General features: G+C 39.8%; 1 protein-coding gene across 5 annotated transcripts in view; it reads right to left on the minus strand.

The window, feature by feature from the left end:
* Nucleotides 1-22,789, minus strand: part of MAST2 (microtubule associated serine/threonine kinase 2) — a 192,412-nt gene that overhangs the window by 44,680 nt on the left and 124,943 nt on the right. For 4 of the 5 annotated variants that reach the window (XM_080623792.1, XM_080623791.1, XM_080623789.1 and 1 more), the window contains 4 exons: nucleotides 14,268-14,343; nucleotides 11,800-11,820; nucleotides 9,216-9,294; nucleotides 5,151-5,305 (listed from right to left, as the gene is read on the minus strand). In XM_080623792.1, the coding sequence (XP_080479918.1) occupies nucleotides 5,151-5,305; nucleotides 9,216-9,294; nucleotides 11,800-11,820; nucleotides 14,268-14,343 (331 nt within the window). The remainder of the gene's footprint in view (nucleotides 1-5,150; nucleotides 5,306-9,215; nucleotides 9,295-11,799; nucleotides 11,821-14,267; nucleotides 14,344-22,789) is intronic. The other variant, XM_080623790.1, reaches the window with a different exon arrangement.

Below are 22,789 nucleotides of genomic sequence, written 5' to 3' on the forward strand. Positions count from 1 at the left end.
ACTATCGGCTTTCCTCTTCCCCCAAGAAACAAATACATAAATCTTTGATATCATTCAAATTAATTAATACTAAAAGTAAGTCAGAAAACTCCCCCTGGAAAAAGAAGCCAGTGAAGGAGAAGCAAATATGGACAATCTATGTCAAAAAGTCCATCAAACTTCAGAGCAAATACAGCTCAGTGCTTCATACAGACCACAGCTAGACCTTGGGGCCTAATCCTGTTTCTGGAAAGGACAATGACCAAAAGAGAACTGAACTCAGCAGAGCAGGATCTGCAGGATCTGCTGAAGTCTGAGTTTATGCAACATGCACAGTAATAGTGAAATAAGTCTGAATTTATGCAACATCCACAGTAATATTGAAATACAGCTTCCCACAGAATTATAGCAACCTATACAATGTAACTTCGGATTATTTTTCAGTCTTCATATAAAGGTTCCCCCTTCCTGAATAATTATAACCAAAGAGCACAGGAAGTCCACGCTGAGCAGTTATTCTAGCGCTGCTAGAAAAAGGCGGATCTGAGGCAGGCAAACAGTGAAACAGAAAACAGGCTTTCTCATCAAGCACTTTGAAAAGAAATCTGAGTTTTACATACTTTTTGATTTCCTTAATTCATTTTTACAAGCACTGAGCTTCAGCTACATTTAATCTGCAGACAAACACTATTTGTGATTGGTTTTGTATCAGGGAACTGTTTTCCAGTTCAGCCCTTCTTTATACTAGGAGTAATATTCTTACGAATGTTGCTCCTACTGACAAACTAAGCAAGGGATTTTCTAAATATCTGTATATATAAATTATAAATTAGCAAACAATAAATATGTAAGTATCTATAGGTGACAACATTACGGGAAAGGGAATACATTTCAATCACAATCTCTTTGAAAGTAAGGGCCAATGAGTTTGTCCTACAGACTAACACATGGGCTGCAACTAGCTCTTTCCAATACTTCAGGGATTTTTATGCATGCCAGCAGAGACTGAGACTGCTTTAGACCTAAAACACTAGAAAGTTAAGGTCATGAGCAGTACACAGGGCAACTAAGAATAACCAGTTTTCCTATTAACAGAAAACCATAAAGATGGTGAGTGAAACCAGAAAGGAATAAATTTACAAGCAATCACTTTGAAGAACTTTCTTAAATCAAGTTCATAGAAGTCATTGTCTTGAGAGAGAAAACTGAGACCAGCGTGATCTGTAATGTAGTTAGAAAGTAGTTCTGTAAGCAACAGATGCCTTGTGCTTCAGCATATAAAACTATTCTCCCCTGGCAAACCCATGGCTGGGTGAATCCCTGTTCTGCAGGGAGCACTGCCTGCTTCTCTGCAGCTTGTGGCAGACAGCACCCTCCAAAAGCAGCAGTGCAAAGTGATGAAGCCACCAAGGTTCCTCAAGCGGTTAAATCTGATGCTTAAGTGCAGTGAGGTGAAAGAGCTCCACAACTTGCAGGACCAATTTTTAAGATAAAAATGGACTACGGGGGCCACTGGCGTGGTTCCACAACACCTTCTTCCCATCTTGGGTATCTTTTTGTCAGATGGAACAGGTATTTTCTAAGGATTGTCTCTGTATTAATGGCAGGATCCAGTATGTCAAAAGTCAGGTTGGAGGACTACATTTAAAAAAGCACTACCCAGCAAAGAGATGAAGGAGCATATTTGATTAAGGATGATCTCATCTATTTCAACTACATAAAAATTCACTGCTACAATCTTCAACCCTTTTCTCCCTAGAACACATTATGCTGAAATAAAAGAAGAGATCAAGAAAAACGAGCAGATTGGTGGGTTGAGTGACTGCACAAAGGCAGCTCCTGAAGAAGTCATTATTAGTTAACTCTACTTTTATCTCTGACATTCTCCATGCATTCCCATGCGTTAGCAAAATGTCATGTAAAGAGAACTGGGAAAAGACAGAGGGCAGCATCTCTTGACTTAAAAAAAAGAGTAATGATGCAAAGTTTGGTGCAAGAATTCACCCTCCATGCATTTCGCTCCTGGAAGAAAAGATCTTTTCCAGGGTAAGCCCAGGATTGTTCTAAACGAAGTGAATGTAGCCTGGGCATCTCTCGTGCTAAGTAACTTGGAGGAATTGAAGGCTGCATCACACATACAGAAAAAAGAGAACAGTCAAGAGCTCATATTTAGGAACTACATCTGCAGGTAATAAAGAAATACTCTCTTGCACTGAAGATACCCTATAAGCACCAAAACAGGTGGGTCACATAGAAATATGTTCTTTTGTTTAGCATGTAAGTACTGGATCTACTGGAGATGAATGAAAGAACAGTCTTCTGGCTTTAGGAACTAGGCTTTATAAGCATGTCACACTTCTGGATTCCAGTGCTGGTCTCAGGCTACCTCCTTCCCCGTGCATAAGAGAGCAGCTGGAAAAGAACCAGTGCCACTTCTTCGGTGTAGAATTTAGTGTATCTTCAGGCCTCACTGGCAGACACCTCAATCAATGAAGGTGCTATCAACTTGTCAGTGTACATCCACCAGTGCTATCCCTCCACAACTGTGCGCTTTGTTACTTTTTCCATCCACTTTGACCATTAAAACTGCTCTGTATGAACAGAACATTTGCAGCTAGGTACAAGAAAATGGTAAATTTCTAGTCAAAGTAGATTTTGTCAGGAGTTAAATCTAGGCAATACTCTCCTCTATCCAAAAGCAGAAAAGGATCATCTGATACTCCTGAAAAGGAGACCCTCAAAAACAAAAGTCCAAGCATTTGACAGTGACATCTCATAATACCAGTTCCACTCTATAAAGAGAGATGTAAGGTTGCAGTCATAAAGGATGAAAAATGAATATATGTTAACAGTCAGTCATAAATACCAGACCATCTTTTAAATTACAACGCTATGACTGCCAATTAAGAAAAACATCTGATGTATTTTGTTCATCTGCTGCCCATTACAGCCGATCAAATAAGCCCATTAAATGCTTATGGAAATACTACATTTTTAGAAAATTCCAGCTTAACGTTGAACTAATTAACAGCTCAGATTTTATTTTTTCATTTTTGAAGTAAGTAAAAATATCCTCTCACCAAGTGAGCCAACTTCATCGCGTGGGCAAATACAAAAGCAATCTGTGCAGTGAATAAGGTCTGGTTCTCACATATTTCAGTACTTGTTTGTTTACAAGGACACACAACCCTCTGTCTAAAAGGGTATTTACTCCTGCTCCAATTGGTCAGGTTGACATACCAATTTTCCTTTGAGGTGCAAGGGCCAGCATGAAGGCTTGGGAGTGGCAAGGGTGCTTTAGAGCCACACAGTGCCACAGTACTAGCAATAAGCAAAACGAAAAACCAATCAGGCACAGTAAGCTTAAAAAAATTAAATTACTTCATTCTAATCTCTGGCGTACTAATAAGGATGGCCATTATCACACTGAAAACCAGAGAGAGCTACAGAAAGCATTCAAGACAGGAGGAAGATTAATCATAGATGTATGACACACTGAATTAATCTAGTCTCGTCACAAATTATAAACCTACTATATGATAACTCTGCTTTTAAATAGGCTCACAAAGGTAAAATTCCAGCAAGCTGATAATCCATATTAAAAAGGAAAAAATTAAAATCGGGCTCTTCATTTTATTGTTTATATCATTCTTGCATTAACAAGAGTGTCTCATGCTTCATTATGGCAACAGTAAAATGTCTGTGTTAGAAAGGACAATAATTACTTTAGTGAAGTGTTGTCTACCTATACTAGTTGTCTTATCTATAAGGAATTAGTACTACTGCAGTTACACTACTCAGCAATAGCATTAAAGAGTGCAGCAGGTCTGAAGTAGGACTATTGTTTAAGGAGACTTAGTACAAATCATATAACTAGTCTTAGTACATGGCAATTCACAGAGATCACAGGCTAAGTGTGCTACTACCTATAGTACTTACCTGCTCCTGTAGATTACTGTATAACTACACTTAGTAGATCCATATGCAATTACCATGCAGCCTGCACTGAAGTTTAGAACATACAAATAATTACAAATAATCATGAAAGGTCAGCTCTGCCATGACACAATACTCACCATGGAGGTTCTTTGTTATCTTGGCCTGTTTCATGTCCTATCATAAACCCTGGCCTGGGTCCTGAGCTCGGCACACTGATTCAGTATTTCCAGCTGGCAGAGTTTCTGAATCCTGTCCACTAATTTAAAGGTGATATCCACCTCTGACAACCTCAGATGAGAAGAAGGGAGACCTCACCTCCTTGTCCCCTACTCGTATACATCCTTTTTCTTTCACAAGACGCTGTGTCTAGAGGTACACACTTCTAGACTTTCACTCACTTGGTCCCCCACTAAATGCATAGCAAAGCTTAAGGCTTTTGCCATGATATGAAATGTTTGTGGATTTATTCCACAAAGTTGTTGAGGCTTGCAAGAAAGATTGCCCAGAGAGGTTGTAGAATCTCTGTCCTTGGAGATATTCAACAGCCATCTGGACATGGTCCTGGGCAATCTGCTTAAGCAGGAGTTTGGACAAGATGACCTCCAGAGATCCTTTGCAACCTCAGTCATTCTGTAATACTGTGAAAGAGGAGGTTCTAGTTGCTTCTGTTTTTAGGTACAGAAAAATCAGCTGCACAAGGAAATAACCCCTGGAAAGCTATTGTTGAATAACCAGTTCTCCAAAGCAACCATAAAAATTATTCAACTGCTAATGCAGGAGAAATGTTTTCAGCGCTATTACCAAATTCCTCTTGGGTGCAATTCCATTTAAGGTTTTGACTTGACCTACTCTAGTTTTCATAACCCTTCAGAAGCACTGCTGGAAAAGTTATTAACAGTGACTGTAACCACTTCCTTACATTCATGCAGCAAAATTCTGAGATGAAACTTCACTAAAGGGAATCTATCCCATAGATTTAGCCCGAGATGCTTGTGGATCATGTTTTCATAGAGTTATTGTGAAGATACAAAAGCAGACTCTGTTGACCATTTTGCAACCCACACCCTCAGCATCAAATGTAAAAAATTTATACCCTTCCTGGTTAGGTGACTTACATGTTTCAAAACTATGCAACAAAACTACAGTGACTTTTCTTAGATCTGAAAGCACACACAGAAATGCAATACATGCATTCAATACCTTAAACATTCAACAAACGACCTGAAGCTCACCTGAGACTGCGAGATCGAGGCCTCAAGGCTGGAGAATGGCGCCCTTCCTCATCAGTGATGCTCTCAGTGCTGAAATGCTTTGTCAGGAAATGAAGTTCATCTGCCGTGGGCTGAAAGGGCAGCTGGTGCAGCTTCTCCTGAGATGAGCATGATGACTGAGTACAGAAAAAAATACAGAAAAGAAATGCACTAAACGCATGCATAGGGGTCAGCTAATGAATGGAAGAGGAACGGATTCTGCAGGACACTGCACACTCCAGCGGAAAAGAAAGCTATTTATCAGACCAGGTGCCTCTTTTTATTGTTCTCATTAGGCTAATCCAACCCTTCCATACAATGACAGAGCTGGTGAGATCAGGAAAACTTTTGAGAGGAGGCTAGGGAACCATTGCATCTGATTCTGGAACTGTTACATCTGATCATGCAAGTAATTTACTATAAGGAGAAAGAAAGGAAGGTACATGAGTACCAGTGCTACTCTGGAAAAGACAAGGAGGTTCCTGGAGTGGTGAGCAACTTTCTTTCCTTTTCCCTCATGCTCTCTTAGCTCAGGAGTTTCACTGGCATGCAGAATGCTATGGAGCTGTGTAGACGTGAGAGTTTTTGCTGATTATTGGCTCTAATTGGAAATTGCTATTGTAAACAGTCAGGATTTTATTTCTCCCTTTCTTTACCCATCAGGCTTCTCTAACAAAAAAGACAGTAACAAAATGTATATAGCTGACTTTGTAGAGTTGTAAGATTAACAGACTCTCTTGTTATAGAGTTAAAACAGCTTATTCATCTTTAAATATGACACGTCCTGTGATAAAGATACAACATTAAACCGCTTTAATTCTTGGAACCTCAAGAAACCTGAGATTAAAACAAGTATTTGTGGGAAGTTTTAATAACATCAAACATTGGTTTTTCGGGGGAAAAAGCTGTAGGTCAACTAGCAAATGCATTCTTTTCTTGTGTGATTTTTCAATGCCCCTTTCCATTTTACAGAAGTGAGACAATAAATTATGTAAGGACAAATTAAACATCACCTCTAAAAGCAAAGGAAGGAAAAAAAGTGCTGAATAACCAGAGTAGCACTGAGTAACACCAATGGGCCTTACTAAAAACATCATCCTAACCTAAGTTCCAAGGCTCCTTATTGATCTAATAAGGAAAAACCTGGAAAAATGTTTCCTTTTGCTACAATAACCCTCCCTCAAACTGGAAAGGGCTGTATCCTAGCCCCAGAAGTACTGGTACCAAGCAATTATACATTATACAAAATGTACGGCAAGCTTTAACTTGCATAGCGTGCTTCACTAGACTTATTTGCTGTTGATGGCTTTTGGAAAAGAAAGCTAAGAAAGTATGGCCAAGCAATGAAAGCCAAATGCTGACAAGGCTTTTCATTGAGTCCTCCATGTTTGTAATACTGACAGCAAAGAGGAAATACTCTGAAATCACCTAAACCAGGTACATCCAAATTTATCAAGGTAACAGCTACACTTGAAATGAATTAAAACTAAGCAGATTGATGCAGATCCTGAAGAATTCTAGGCAGGATTGAGACAGAGATCTGAATGTGAGAACTTACAAACCTAAAGACCATATTCTTTCATAAAAATATAACTGGATTGGCTGCAGATCCCCGATCTGCTCCCTCTGCACTGAACAGAGGTTTTTACAGAAAAGAACTCCCTTGAAGGCTTTGGGACATGCATGAACTCCCCAAGTGTGGCTGGAACTGGAAGATGCCACTTCATAAGTTTTCCTTCAGGCAGGTCTCAGTGCAGGGATCATGTTGGGAAGTCATCTCCAGTACACTGTCCACAGAGTGATGATTATATGGAATGTGTTATCAGCTTACACTGGCCTAATCCACACTGAAGCCAAGATGAAGAGGCTGGGTATTTGACAGCCGCTTTGCTCACAGCTATTCTGCTGTGCACACTGCTGATGCCAACAGAGCAGGAACTACTAAAGACAGAGTGTTACAAACCTGCATTAGCAGGTACTCAAGTTCTGGCATTACAAATACACATCTTATTCAAAACAAATTTAAACTAAACCTACCACATTAAGGGAAGTTAGCACATAGTTACTGGCATTAGAAAAAAATCAAAACTGACAGTCTAGAAAAAGCATTAAACACTTTATCTCTCTCAACAGCAAAATCCATGGGAAAGCAGTGCTAGTCAACTCATGGGTGACCAAACAAAATCCTCCCTCCACTTTCCTTAAAGGCAATCAGATCACAAAGTCTGTAATTCCACAGTATAATTAAAGAAAGCCCTGAAGATAAAGATGATGAGAAATGGACTTTCTTCTGCCAAGGGCTTCTCTAGCAATCTTAAGGCATACAACCTTTCAATAAAAAAGTGTGAAAGCAAAGTGAAACCTTTCTGAAGTATTGATTTTTAAGTAATTACATCCCTGTATTCAATATTTGCAGCAGACTAATACGAACATCCTCTGGTGTCTTAATTACAGATGCAGAATTAGCCAACTCTTCTCCAGTAAAAAAAATTAAGCTAATATTATAGTAGCTTACATGTTATCTCCATCTAGAAAATGGATAGAAGATGAGATGTAACTGTGTATTGGCCCATTCAACTGACTGTTCTGTATTTACCTAACTTGAAAGAAGGTCTTCCCCAGCTTTTTCAGTGTTGGTTTGATGATATATATCTGGTCTTCATGATGCGTATGACAAGGACAAACATGTATTTTTTTTTAAGTGTCATCCCTCATTAGGAAGGAAAAAAATAAAGCAGAATCTATAGATTTCCACTGCCTTCAGACTTCTCCCACAGGAGACTGAATGCTTTTTTTGGTGCCTTCTAACAGGACCAAAAAAATCTCCCAAACAAACCCAAAACCATCAAAACCCCAACTGTCTTGAAGGACAAAACAAATTATGGAAACTGTGCAAGCTAGAGTCTGTGCAAATGTGTCTGAACATACGAAGCTATAGAGGTGCGAGTAACATTGCAAAATCAAATCTTAATCATACCAATTAATACTAACAGGAAACTTCAGACCACAATTTCTTCTCTTGCTATCTGGACTGAATTTAATACTTGCCTCCTAAGGAACTGTGAAGATAAATTTGTGTTTGAGAGGCACTAGAAACTTTACAGATTAACTTAATAGAACAGAATATTGTCCCCACAAGAAGAACAATGATACCGCATTCATTGTAAGATTTGCATAATGTATTGTGTTGAGTCCTAATTAACGAAGGTATTGCAATTAGGAGTATATTCTAAATATAAAGCAAGATGATCTGTAGAAATATTATGGAAAGAGGCAGTGATATGTGACCACACAGCTGAAGACACTCACCATAACACACACACAAAAGAGTGTTTCATTAAGACTGTATAGGCAGCCCTAACAGTTCCAATGTTTCTATACCTGGCTCTGCAATGTTATGTGGATAACCACAACATCTAGTACACACAAACTAAAGAATAAAATCCATTGTAAGAAGTATCTGAGAGTTATAAGGGTTAACAGGGTGCTGCTACCTTCCTGGTAGTAATGACATACTTGTCTTCTGAAAGTAGAGAACTCAAGCAAATGCAGCCAGCCTTTCTAATGACGTGTAAGAACTGAAAAGCTTAATGAGGAGGTTCAAATTCTTGGAGCTGAGTAACAGAGGTTTATTATCAGTTGTTCTTTCTGCTAGCCTGAGAGCAGTGGTTTTCATACTAAGAACTTGAAAGCAGACAAGAATTTCATTTCCCAGTTACAAAAAAAGCTAAGAGCTGACTAGTAATTATGTACTATCTCTTAAGTGTCCTGCCACTTCTGAGACATTGTGCCTCTCAGCTGATCAGTCGAGCCAAATGTTGCACTGGGATTTCACCAATGCTAAAGGCAAAGTGCAAGATGATAGGAGCTGGGAAATGGAGGAAAAAGCAGCAGAACCAATAATTAAAATAATTTTAAAAATAATTAGTATATTAAATAATGTTAGCAAAAAAATGAAGATCAGATATTTTAGTAAAGACTCAGAAGCTGATTTGTTAGGGTGTATCTGTACAAACTGAATTGCTTGGAAAAGTCTGCGTCACTTACTGAAACTGTTGAACTGGGAGTGTTTGTTCCATATCCAGATGAAGGAAGGGAGGCCAAGGACCAGCGGCGTCCATCCGTTCTGGAGAAAAGAAGTAAGGGAAATTCCTGTCAGGGATATACTGTGGCTCCATCCTGGGGGAAATTAACATTTTCCCGCTCCAAACCTCTTGACCTCACATTTTTATTAAAGTCTCAAGTTATTCAGATAAATCAAGTGCCCCATTTACAATGACCTTTGTGAGAAACCAGCTAGGGCAAGTTTTTAAAAGCAAATGTGAGTGACCTTGGAAAGGATAAAGCAAATGGGCATTAGATTCCTGCATTAAGTAGATGCTTCGTAAATGTTACCGGTTGTGCAAAAATTGGGGTTTCTAAACCAGACAAATGAAATCAGAACATTTCAAACTTATTTGAAAAAGACAGTCATGCTTAACACAATTAAAGTTTAAAATTGAGGAGGAAAAGTCAAATTAGATCAAGAATCAACTGCAAGTGGATTCATTTGTTTAGTTAGTCAGAAGGCGTCCTGCCTAGCACATAACCTGACACAGTTGGTGGATTAAATCCACTTCAGAAGTTCTGAACAGATCCAAGGTGTCCTCTCGAAATACAGGGAGACAGAAATCAAAGACACCTCACCTCGGGTCTCTTTCTCCTCCAGTCAATATAACACTAGTAGTTATTTCCCTATGGTAGCCAAAGAAACATGACACTCAGGGAGAACAGCCAGAATATCCCAGAGATATTGCAGAAAAGGCCCTGTTCTACCAGTGTCAAAACTGAGGAACTACACAACTGCTTTGAGAAGAATCAGTAACGACCTCTTCAAAACCCTTTTCTCCCCTCAAAACCTGCCTTGGTGAGGATGGAAACTGAACTACATCCAGTTCAGTCTCACAGATCTTTTTCTGCCTCTGATTTCATTTCAGTCTTGCACACATTTTGTGTCCTATAATGGACAAATGTGTCCTGTGGCACAATGGGATGGATGTTAAGAAAGTCTCTTCCTCACATCTGTTTCCATTGGCTTGTTTCTTTTATTACAACAGATCATCTTCACTTTATGACCAGTTACTGATAAATCAGAACAGTTCATCATTCTAGCTTTGGAAAGACTGGCGGGTTTTTTTGGTCCACGTGGATACAGTACATTTGCAAGTGCCTTATAAATAGGATGTTTGGTACAGGTCTGAAGTAGTGCCTAGTGCTTATAAAAAACTCAACTGTTAACCATCCTCACAATAATATTTCTCATCCCACTATCTACACCCATTGAACCTCATCCTCAGAAAAAAACCCAGTGCACATCCAGACATAAATGCCTGTTCCTATTTTTTACAGATCTAGTTCCTTTTACTTTCAGGCACTGATAGACACCACTCCTCTTTGCCATCTATCTTAGAATAGGAGGGAAATAAAGTCACTGTTTTACATCACTGAAAGAATGTCATGTCAAAGGAGTTTTTAAAAAGACTCATGCTTCATGCATTTAAAAGAAGATAATCAAGCTGTAACACAGATTCCTACTGCATGCGTATGTTATATCTAAACCCCATTTAGCCACAGGTGATGTTTTCTTTGGCAAGACAATTACATGTAAAAGAACAATCTCAAACAATTCCAAGAGAAATAAAATTCTTTTCTCTAACCCTGAAAACTAACAAACATCAGCAGTACAGTCGCTGAGTGATGTGGTCAGTGAGTGAACGCCAAACTTCAGTGATCTTCATTCAGCTTCTTGAAACATACATTTAGGTCAACTGGGACCCTCAATCCCAAAGCAAGACAGTGTGTTACTGTCTCAAACAAGTCACTGAAATTTTGCAACAGGAAAGCCTAATCCCTTTCTTACTGACTTGCCTAAATTGTGTATCGAAATTACATCAGAACTTTCACTTTGACAAAGTTTAAAGAAAAAAGAACTTTTTCTCAGTTAGAAAATTAGAGGATACCTCTCCATGCTTGGGCTATTTTCTGCTGATGCAATCTGGGCAAGCAATGTGCTAAGCAGTCAGGACAAGGCATATCAGCTCTAGTCTAGCAGAAAGAAGTGGAATAAGGGTAGAAAACTTCCAAATCAAAGGCAATGGGAAAAAGACCACAAGGAAATTCCTCCTTCATTTATGCAAAGCATTTCAAAGTTACTGCAGTGTTTTGGTAATAAACATATTTTTAGAGAGACCTTGTGCAACGCTGCTTCAAGAAAAGATACTTGGAAAGAATTTTTAGGTCTTTAATTTTATTTATTATGCTCCTCTGCTAGCAAAATAAAAACATGTGAACAACAAATCTGGCCTCTAAAATGGCATTTTAATTAGTTAATTAAGGAGGTATTTTTATGGCAGCTAAATGCTGTTTAATGAACCGTAGATCAATTTCAAAACAAGAAGGTGCTAGAAGAATAACACATCTTCTCTAGAGCACTACCTGTTTATCATTTTAAGCCTGTTTTGATTACCACAGAGTAGAAGCTGAATGCCTAAATGGGGTTATTACAGCACAAACTCGTTAGGGACACGGGCTCAGCTGCACAGAAGCATAGTTCATACACACACACAAGCAGCAGCAATACAATACACATTACCTGTCTGCTCTGTGTCCGTGGCTGTATGGAAGAAATTGTACAATGATAGTGAGAGAGAGAGAAACAAAAGATACACATGATTTCTGAAAGAAACCTCATCTTCTGTTACTGCTATTCTACTAAGGCCAGTCTTAGTGAATATGGACACATATTTCTTTATTCAAACAGGAGGATTCCTGATCATGCTAACTTTGTGGCTATGACACAGTCACTGAAAGGGTGACCATCAAACCATGGACAATCTTGCAGTATACTGTAGTGAAACTGGCTTTACAATAAAATGAGTCTTCCAAATGCTTTTCCTACTCTGTCCCAAGAATCAACTCATCCCAGGGCTATAATGAAAGAATTAAATTCACAAATGATGTCGAAACTGTATAATAAATACAGAAATTATACAAAATCTAAAATGCAGAAAATCATCAACAAATCATTTCTGTGTTGGCAATAGGAGGAAATCAGGTATGAACCACCTCTTTAAACCCACCCAACACTGATCAGTGTACAGTGAAATATCCATTTGTCTGTGGAAACAGAGCACCAACATTGCAATTATTTAATACCATCATATAGAAGTTATTCTGATACCACTATGTGATAATCTAATAAATACATATTGGTATTGCTGGCACAGCTATTCAGGGTGTAATGCAAGTAGAAAATAGAAGCAAGCTTCTAAAAGGAGCTCTGCTTAACTGTTCTTTTCAGTGACAGAAGACTTAGAGAGCAAGATGCATATTGTAAAATGAACCACAGTATCCGATGGAACAGACTTAACCTTTATTCATCTATCTATTTTAAAAAATAGATTTAAAAGGTGAGGAAGTGTGAAAAGGCATCCTTCAGGGGTTTAGTATTAGAACTTTTATTGGCTGCTTGAAATTTTAAAACGCAAAGATACCGAAACATCAATTTGAAACAGGATGTTGAAAAATTACATTAAGTTTTGACAATGGTTTCAGCTACAACTTTCCTCCTGTGTCCCAGGGTCCAGAACTCCAGATACTGTGAAAAATGGTAATAACTCAGTTGCTTTTAATGGAGATTTAAATACACCCAGACCAAGCTCAGATACCTCTTTAAAAACAAAGAAGGATGCCATGAGTCCATTTGAATTGTTTTTCCAGCAGGTAAACCACTGATTTTTTCCTCTGAAGCAACAGGAAAATACATGTCCTGTCTGTCACATTTTACACATGTGAAACGTGAGTTTTCTTATTTTTCCCAAGTTTTTTCTTATGTAAGACCTGAAGACCAAAGTCTACTTCAAATCGTATTCAAGGACACCAGGTCTTCTAGCAAATCATCACAATGGAGAAATGCTCCAGGATTTACCTGCTGTTCAGATAAAGCATGTACCTTATTTCATCAAATCCTAACTCTTTATTCTCCTTTGAAGTCTTGAGACCTATCATTTTTCTAACTATTCCTCAAGCTAAATCTGTCATTTTCGGAAAACCTGCTTCCCCTCTGGATGATCACACATTTCCCATTCTCAGATCATTTTAACACAGATTGGGTTTTTTTCCCAGCAGAGGCAGAGTTTGGCAAATCCAGAATATTTTCCCCACACATGAATCTAACAACCCTGCTACTATGCCCAAACCCGCTTGGGATTTCTCTTTTTTCCTGTTCATTATTTCTCCACAAAAACCTAACTTTCTGTATCATTATCCATTTCTCCCCACCTGCTGGGATACAACATTCAACATACCATTTGTCTGCTTCTCCCAGCTGCCCCTATTCTTTCTATCTTATTCCTTACACTAAATTCATCACTGTAGTATCAGCTTTCTTTCCATCAGTTTGATATACAGCGTGACCAGCATTTGTCTAGCATTCGCTGCAGGATAGATGATAGCTTCACATTCAGATATCTCAATGCTGCTGCTCTTCTAGACACTCTTGCAGACTTAGAATTTCAATTACCAGCTATTTTCCTCCCTAGAGCAATAATGTACTCTTGACACCAATGCCCAAGACAGTAGGGAAAACTATAAAGTTACTACAAGTTGGAAGGCAGCAAATGAATGCACACACAGTTGTGCATGCCTAAATTTAGGTACGTTTACATCTTTGTGCTGACATAGCAAAGATCAGTATATTCTGAATACACCTCAGTTATTCAGTAAGAACATCACTCAGGACTACAACTAAAATAAGATTATCCCAGTCGTAGTTATGTCATTATGACTAAACAATTTGTCATCTCACACGCCCTACATGTCATCCTTTTGGGACAAGGTTGTCTCCTCCCTAGGGAATACTGACTACTTAATTTACCTCTTCTAGGTCTGAAAAGCACTTAACATATTCTTGGTGCTGCCAAGATCTAAATCAAAAACAATAAAATAAAACTGGAAACAGAGAAAGTAAAACACAATCAAAAAACTTCCAACCCATAGGCCATTTCTAACTAAAAGTATACAGACTATTTGCCAGTCCAAAGAGAATAGATCCTGCCTTACCTTCGGGCAGGAACAAAGGAAAAGTGAGCAGGTGCATTTGGAGAGAAGTTCCTGGGACTGTCCAAAGGGCTGCTACCTGTTTGAGAAAGTGGGAAACAAAAACAAAACACCCAAACCCCATTTAATTCACACTTGCAACAAACGGAGTAAGTTTTCACTGTGCAGAAAGACTACGAACTGCAAGCTGTGGCAGATAACTGAAAATATGGAACTCTGAGTCCGTGATCATTTGAGCATTAGTTTGTTAAAGAACTGTTCTGATATGGCTGCATCAGTATTTTCCTTCCTTTTAAAATAATCTCAGGGGTACATTTTCTTTCTTACTTTCAGATGAGTAATCTACCACTCAAACACAATACAGTCTTTTAATATTTTGCAGTAATTTCTATACATAAGCTTTTCCTAGCATTTCTCAATGAAAAACCTGAGTTAGAAATGTCATTGATGACAGTTTCAGGATGAACAAATACTAAGAAAGTATCTGTTCACAATGTTATGTCAAGGCTGAATGCAAAATTCACTGAGGGAAAAAAAAAAAAGACATACCAAAGGAACTGCACATGATAATAGAAGGACTAGACACAGGTAAGATGATCAGGCTGTAATGTATCAGCATTCACCTTAACTACCACTTTTCTGAACTAATACTTCTACCACGAAAATGAAAGTTCCAGTGAATTCATTCAGCAAGGATAAAATAACACTTGGTTTTCTCTTGGCAGAAGAGTAATTTTCTCTGGGCTTTGTCATACGATGTGTAAGCATATGGTTGGTAAGTGGCATATTGCAATGTATTTTATTGCAAAGTAAAAAGCAACCATTTCACAGAAAGCCCTTCTGAAAGCCAGACTCATTTACAGACTAACTGCAGAAACCTTTGAAATTGATGGATGAATTAGAAGCTTTATGTCAGCGAGTGTGCTTTCTATCAGGCATATTCTTAAGTGGTTTGCTCTTTCAGATCCTTAATACAAGCACAAAAGAGAAACTGTACAGAGCAAATATATGCCAACAACAATTTTTTTGTGCACATACAGTAAATTAACATTAAAATAAGAGCAGGAAAACTAGATACTGGATAAGGTATACTGCGACTGTGGTCATCAGAAATGTTTTCAAACTTATATCCTATATAAAATTGATTTATTTTAAAAGTCAGGTTGAAAAGTTAAACTCCAGTGATGGGTCATAGGCAAAGGATTTGTCTCCACTTCAGAAGAAGTACCAGGTACCCAGCTTGCCCCCAACCCTGCACTGTTTGTGAGATTACAGTCCCATTCACCACTGTACTGAAACTTAGAATTAAGGTGCATTAATTTCAACCCAAGTTGTTAATACACCTTAACTGTTATGCTTAGCAGAAATGGCATAGAAGCACTGTGCTCCGTTGAAGGTAACATTCACTCACACTTCATCTATGCAAATGGTCCACAAAAATCTGCAGCAGCATCTCCCCACCACTTCCTGTGAGCAAGCACACCTGGCACACATGCCTGGGCAGGCAGGGAGGAGAGGGAGAACAAGCTGATACCTTCTGGGGTGTGAGGATGGCCCCAGCACAGCACAGGCCTGCAAACCCCATCTGCTCTATAAGTCTACGAGGGGAAAAATAGCAGCTGGCTGAGATTAAAGCAGCCCCGGGCTGATCCAACATGTGTCACGGGGTGATGAGAGAACTGGAGAGGTAAGTGAATTCCAGACCACTCCACAATCTGCTTCATCAAGAGCAAACTAAATTAAAAACAAAGGCTTTGAGCAACAGGTTTGTTTTCTTTTGGGTAGGTTTTCTTTTGTACTGTTAAGAATTAACAAGGAGTTCACAATGTAATATAACACAGTGCAAATCTTCACCCAAAACTGAGTACCATTTAACCCAGTACATCCCAAGTGGAAAGGGGAGAGAGTGACCAGAAATCAGTAACTTGATAATTTTTTAGTGCTTCATTTATTAAGCTTTGACTCATTTTAATTCTTATGGTCACAGCGCAAAAACAGAGACATTATGCTGCTTTTGAATTAAGAGAAAGCAGGTGGTTTGATAGTCTGCAAGCCCACAAGAAAGATGGATGAAGGCTACAATAGCCACAAAGAGAACAACTCAGTGGTGCATAAACAGACATGTCCTGGTAGCAGCACACAACCAGGGTTAGGGTCACCATTCACTTGCTAGCAGAAAGCTGAGGAAACATTTTAGATCAGGATGAAATGCAGCAGGATCGATGCCTTTCCATGGTTATGTAGATGTAACAAAGCAAGGAAGACTGCTGGTTTTGGTGGGACCCTTGGCCTTCCCATTTTCAGGCTTTACTGCCGACAAACTACTGCATCAAGATGATCTTTTTGAACAAAAAGCCCATTGCCCAATGCTGTTATAAACAAGCAATGAACTATCACTGCCTTTTTATATCTTCATCAATCTCCTGTAAACTTTCCAGATTACGATCAAAATAGGATTTCGGAGAAACTGAGCAAATTGGGTAATGAGAGTTTCTACATTTTGAAATAAAGCATGTGGGTGTTCGCACCCTTCTGAGCCTGCACAATTTGGTAAGAAGATACTACTAATTTTTAAGCAACTACTTTTTCAGATTTATATGGCATATTTCCTTTCAGACACTGGAATTTAAATTAGATCCCCAGTGAGTTGCTTCTAGTTTTAAAATGAAAAGCAATTAGTTTTCTATTCAATTCAAGTCTAGGTGAAGCTTTTAAAGCAACAACAGGGAGAAGGGGAATTACTACTTTCCTTAAAATTTCCCAGTACTGCCGTATCTGCTCTAGTTGAAGGAATTTTAATAAGAGAAGCCTTAGTGCAATGGACTTATTCAGCAAGACTGATCGAAACCCTATTTATTCTGTTAGCAAAGGTAAATTCCCCTGTTGCTCAAGGGTTATAGTTGGCTACTACTGAACCTGAAATGACTGTCTCTAGGGAGGCTGTTACACAGAATAATTGCCCATTAGGTAAATCAACACAGTTACATGAACGTTAATAATTCAGGCATGAGCCTCTACATCTTCCGGACACAGGAAGAAGGATGCAGCCAAAGCATCTGTACATCTGCTACCCTCAAAATACAAAACCGAACCTTAAGGGCAATAAATAGGTGACTCTCAGCTATCATCTGCAAATATGACACTCATGAGATAGGTAATGATTCCAAACCCTCACATTAGAACCATTTTGCAAAACCTGCTTCTGAGATTTGTAAAAATATATAAAAAGTATCACAGAATGGTTTGGGTTGGAAAGGACCTTAAGATCATCCAGTTCCAATCACCTGCCATGGGCAGGGATGCCTCACACTAGACCATGTCACCCAAGGCTCTGTCCAACCTGGCCTTGAACACCACTAGGGATGGAGCCTTTACCACCTCTCTGGGCAACCCATTGCAGCGCCTCACCACCCTCACAGTAAAGAACTTCTTCCTTATATCTAATCTGAACTTCCCGTTTAAGTTTAAACCCATCACTCCTTTTCCTATCACTACAGTCCCTGATGAAGAGTCCCCCTCCAGCATCCCTGTAGGCCCCCTTCAGATACTGGAAGGCTGCACTGAGGTATCCACGCATCTTCATATCTCCAGGTTGAACAGCCCCAACTTTCTCAGCCTGTCTTCATACAGGAGGTGCTTCAGCCCCCTGAATCATCCTCATGGCCCAATACAAATACGAAAGACAAAGATGTTATGATCTTCTGTGTAGGATGTTATTTGCTGAATATTTATACAAGCAGCTAAAGACCTTACTGCATGCTACAAAATTAGCTGTTTTCTAGCAACACAAATCTCAAAATGACCAAATATTTTAAGCACCCTGTGTACCACCTGCCCCATATATACAGTGCATGCCATGGCACTCTCACACCATCCGAGGATCACACATGAAATGCTGATGCTTTGATAACTAGGACAACACCTGCCCAATCTAAAAATAATCAATAAATAAAGTCCTTTGTAACAGCCATTCTTCTGCCAGAAGGTGGAACTGAACTTGCAGTTCAGAATCATTTAGTTCAGTACCACAGCACTGCCTGTGAGCAGCTCCCTCCACCTGCTATTACAGACAGGAGCAGGACAAAGGTCCCAGCAGTAATCAGCATCTCCCCTAGAAGCCAGCAAGCAACCTGGCTACTTACAGTCGTGGAAAGTAAACTTTAAAATAGCCTGAACTTCAGTTATCCAGCTGTGAGAACCTATCTCTTTCATCTCTATATTTCTCTCTTTCATCTATATATTTCATCTATTTTTTTCATCTCTCTTTTTCCATCTCTTGTAAAGATGATGTTGCTTCTTTGATTGATTTTAAGCTTCTCCTTTTCAAATGCAATCTAATAGTAACTTAGCATTCAACCTCATGATGGAACCTCTCTGTAATTTTCGGATTTAAAAAAATGGATTCAAGGAAAAACAAACAAATGTAAGGAACATACATATGCGTACGTATTCTTCCTCTGATTTTGAAAGAAATATCATTTAGAATAAAAGGATCATTTTCAAACCTGTATTCCTAAAACTGGGCACTTCCAAGTTTGGGAGACTAAATAAGCAGAGTGACTTTCCCACAAAGTCAACAAGCTGTGGCTCTCCATACCAAGGTCCCAGCTCATTTCGGAAAACCTCATTTCATGCAGTTTGACAACTGAATTAGCACACTTCAAATCCACTAAGTGTTCTTGAATCAGAAGTAATTTCATGGCAGAGTTGCAGTTGTTTGGATGTACTTTCATCTCAAATGTTGAGATCTTTGAAGTATCACTTTTCCTTTCTATTTTATAGGAGATGAAATTTCCTGGATGCTGTTTTAGAGAGTATCTGCCTGGATTACTGTTCACTAGGAGGTATGTTTGCCTGATAGACAATCAGCTGTGCAATATCACACCCACTGACTTTTACATTACATAGAAGAGAATAACTCCTTAGGCTAGTGCCACACAGGACTTGATTTCAGAGTGGTTTCTGAATGGAAACATTTTAGAAAGCCTCCTTGACTTCTCTGCATGCTTGCTGCTTCTTTGATTCGTAACAGAGGCTCAGAAGGGGCATTAAGAAGACAAGAGAAAAGAAGCCAGGGAAAGGCTCCAGCATTTCTTAGTAACTTACCAGTGTATGTGCTTGAACAAACAGATTGATAGATTCTGTTCAAATACTAAACAAATATCACAGCCTGTTCTCAGATTCACATCTCAGATATGGTATTTCTTAAGAAAATATTTGTGACTCTACTCTAAATTTCATCTACTTTTGTCTCTTGAATAAATTAATTTTCCCAGGGAAGACTCCTAAATATAGAACTGGTAGAGAACTCAAATTACATGCAATTTATCTTCCTATGCTCTACTGGCTACTCTTGGAAGTCACAAAGGATGTGCTTTTAATTAATAGTTTTAAATCCCATATGCAACATCAGCACAAAAATGGAAATATTCGACAATTACTGCTGAGGAAAGATGGGATAGCACTGACTGGCGTTACTCTTGTTTCTAGAACACACTTCCATACTTGACACTGTAAGCTTGTAAAGCCCGAGACAGCATTGAAACCAGTAAGAGTGATTTTTCAGAGAAATCACAGAATGGTTCGGGTTGGAAAGGACCTTAAGATCATCCAGTTCCAACCCCCCTGCCATGGGCAGGGACACCTCCCACTAAACCATGTCACCCAAGGCTTCATCCAACCTGCCCTTGAACACCGCCAGGGATGGAGCATTCACAACCTCCCTGGGCAACCCATTCCAGTGCCTCACCACCCTCACAGTAAAGAACTTCTTCCTTATATCCAATCTAAACTTCCTCTGTTTAAGTTTTAACTCATTACCCCTTGTCCTATCACTACAGTCCCTAATGAAGAGTCCATCCTCAGCATTCCAATAGCTCCCCCTTCAGATACTAGACAGATAACAAAAGCAAATCAAAAGAAAAGGCAAAATACAATAAATGTTTCTACTATGAACATTACTACATTTGTTTTCTGAGCAATGATCATGTCAACATCTTATTGGGATCTGCCAAGCAAGGACACTTCTTTCAGCAAAGCGTTCAACACTGTCCCACACGACATCCTTGTCTCTAAACTGGAGAGACATCAATTTGATGGGTGGACCACTCGGTGGATGAAGAACTGGCTGGATGGCCGCATGCAAAGAGTTGTGGTCAATGGCTCGATGTCCGGCTGGAGACCAGTAACGAGTGGTGTCCCTCAGGGATCGGTGTTGGGACCGGTCTTGTTCAACATCTTTGTTGGTGACATGGACAGTGGGATTGAGTGCGTCCTCAGCAAGTTTGCTGATGACACCAAGCTGTGTGGTTCGGTTGATACACCGGAGGGAAGGAATGCCATCCAGAGGGACCTCGACAGGCTTGTGAGGTGGGCTGATGCCAACCTGATGAAGTTTAACCATGACAAGTGCAAGGTCCTACACCTGGGTCGGAGCAATCCCAGGCACAGCTACAGGTTGGGCAGAGAAGAGATTCAGAGCAGCCCTGCAGAGAAGGACTTGGGGGTGTTGGTTGATGAAAAAATGAACATGAGCTGGCAGTGTGTGCTCGCAGCCCAGAAAGCCAACCGTATCCTGGGCTGCATCAAGAGGAGCGTGACCAGCAGGTCGAAGGAGGTGATCCTGCCCCTCTACTCTGCTCTCGTGAGACCTCACTCGGAGTATTGTGTGCAGTTCTGGTGTCCTCAACATAAAAAGGACATGGAGCTGTTGGAACAAGTCCAGAGGAGGCCACGAGGATGATCAGGGGACTGGAGCACCTCCCGTATGGAGACAGGCTGAGAAAGTTGGGGCTGTTCAGCCTGGAGAAGAGAAGGCTGCGTGGAGACCTCATAGCAGCCTTCCAGTATCTGAAGGGGGCCTACAAGGATGCTGGGGATGGACTCTTCATCAGGGACTGTAGTGACAGGACAAGGGGTAACAGGTTCAAACTTAAACAGGGGAAGTTTAGATTGGCTTTCGTGTGAGGGTGGTGAGGTATTGGAATGGGTTGCCCAGGGAGATTGTGAGTGCTCCATCCTTGGCGGTGTTCAAGGCCAGGTTGGATGAGGCCTTGGGTGGCATGGTTTAGTGTGGGGTGTCCCTGCCGGGGTGTTGGAACTAGATGATCTTAAGGTCCTTTCCAACCCTGACTATTCTATGATTCTATGATTCTACGTTCTGAGGAGCATCCTTCTCCATCAGTTCAGTTAAAGGCTTTCACAGCTAATTCAGAATTCGGTAAATCCAACATATATACCAACTCTAAGAACAAAGTAAAGAGCACAGTGTAACTCAGAGTAGAATCTCTACCAAGAAATAGCCTTGTTGAAACCAAATTTTACAAAGCTATCCCTACCATAATCACATAGAACAGAACCAAGGGAATTTGAAGTGAAATGGATTCCCTGTGCAAATTTTTAGCCCTGCATTTCATCTGAGATTCTGAAGCAAAATGAAAATGGTTTTAATATACCACTTCTAAGATTGTGTTAACATTTTCATTTGAAAATCACAGGCCATTCAAAAAAGAACAATGTCATTTAAGTCACTCCTTAGCCTTCCATGACTGGACATTCTTTAAAGCATCCTGAGCAAATACGACAGGTTTTTATGAAAGCTTAGGGTGACTGAGGCTTCCATGGGCATCCCTGAACAACTCTGGTCTTCTTTTTCCTTCCAACAGGCTGGATGTCACTTCTCGAGATGCAGTGCTCTGCAAACAGAAGCAGATGGCTCCTTCTAGCTGAGCTACTCTGAATTTGCTGTTCTTTCTCAGCATTTCCTTAGCTTCAGTCTCCAGAAAGTCTTTACAGAACATACTGCCACGTAGGAGGAGGAAAGTCTGATTACAATGAAAACAACAGTTACTTCTCTTACATGCCACAGTGATGTGCTTCCATACAGGCTCCATTGTGGGTGACGTGCCACAAATGTTCCACCTGTTTCACACTACTGACTAGAGCCTGTTAGGGCCATACCTGAAGCCCAACCATCTTTGCTGGCATTTTGAAATATCAAAAACAAAGTAACCACACATCACCTACCTTCTTTAGCAATAAAAACAACAAGGGAACATGCTGTTCAGGCAAGCTGTTCAATCTGCATGCATGATCCTGTCTGAAAATCTGTAGTTATTGTAAGCTGAACTATCAGTCTTTATTCTATAGAAAGAACTTCTCCACACACTTTTCCTTCATGACTAACAAGCAGTTGCCCATTTGCTCTGAAATGAGCATTTCCCAGTTGCTGCCATGGTAGAACTGGCAGTAAAGTAAAAAAAGAAAAGCATCCTAAACATCTCACGATGCTCTAAGTAGCAGGTAGAGACCGTAAGATGGCACACTGCACAGCTGATAGACTGCTGGAGGCAAACAGAAGCAAGCAGGATGTTTCTCCTTGTGAGAACTGCAGTGAAATCACTGGCAGAAGTTAACCGTGTTAGAAGACTCAAAACAAGGTATTTACTTAAATGCATTTATTTAATTTTACTTTACTTCATTCTCCATCACAGGTTCTTTTGCAGGATGCTACAGGACTGAGTCCC

Source organism: Psittacula echo (assembly GCF_963264785.1).
Source record: "Psittacula echo genome assembly, chromosome: 7".
NCBI lineage: Eukaryota > Metazoa > Chordata > Aves > Psittaciformes > Psittacidae > Psittacula > Psittacula echo.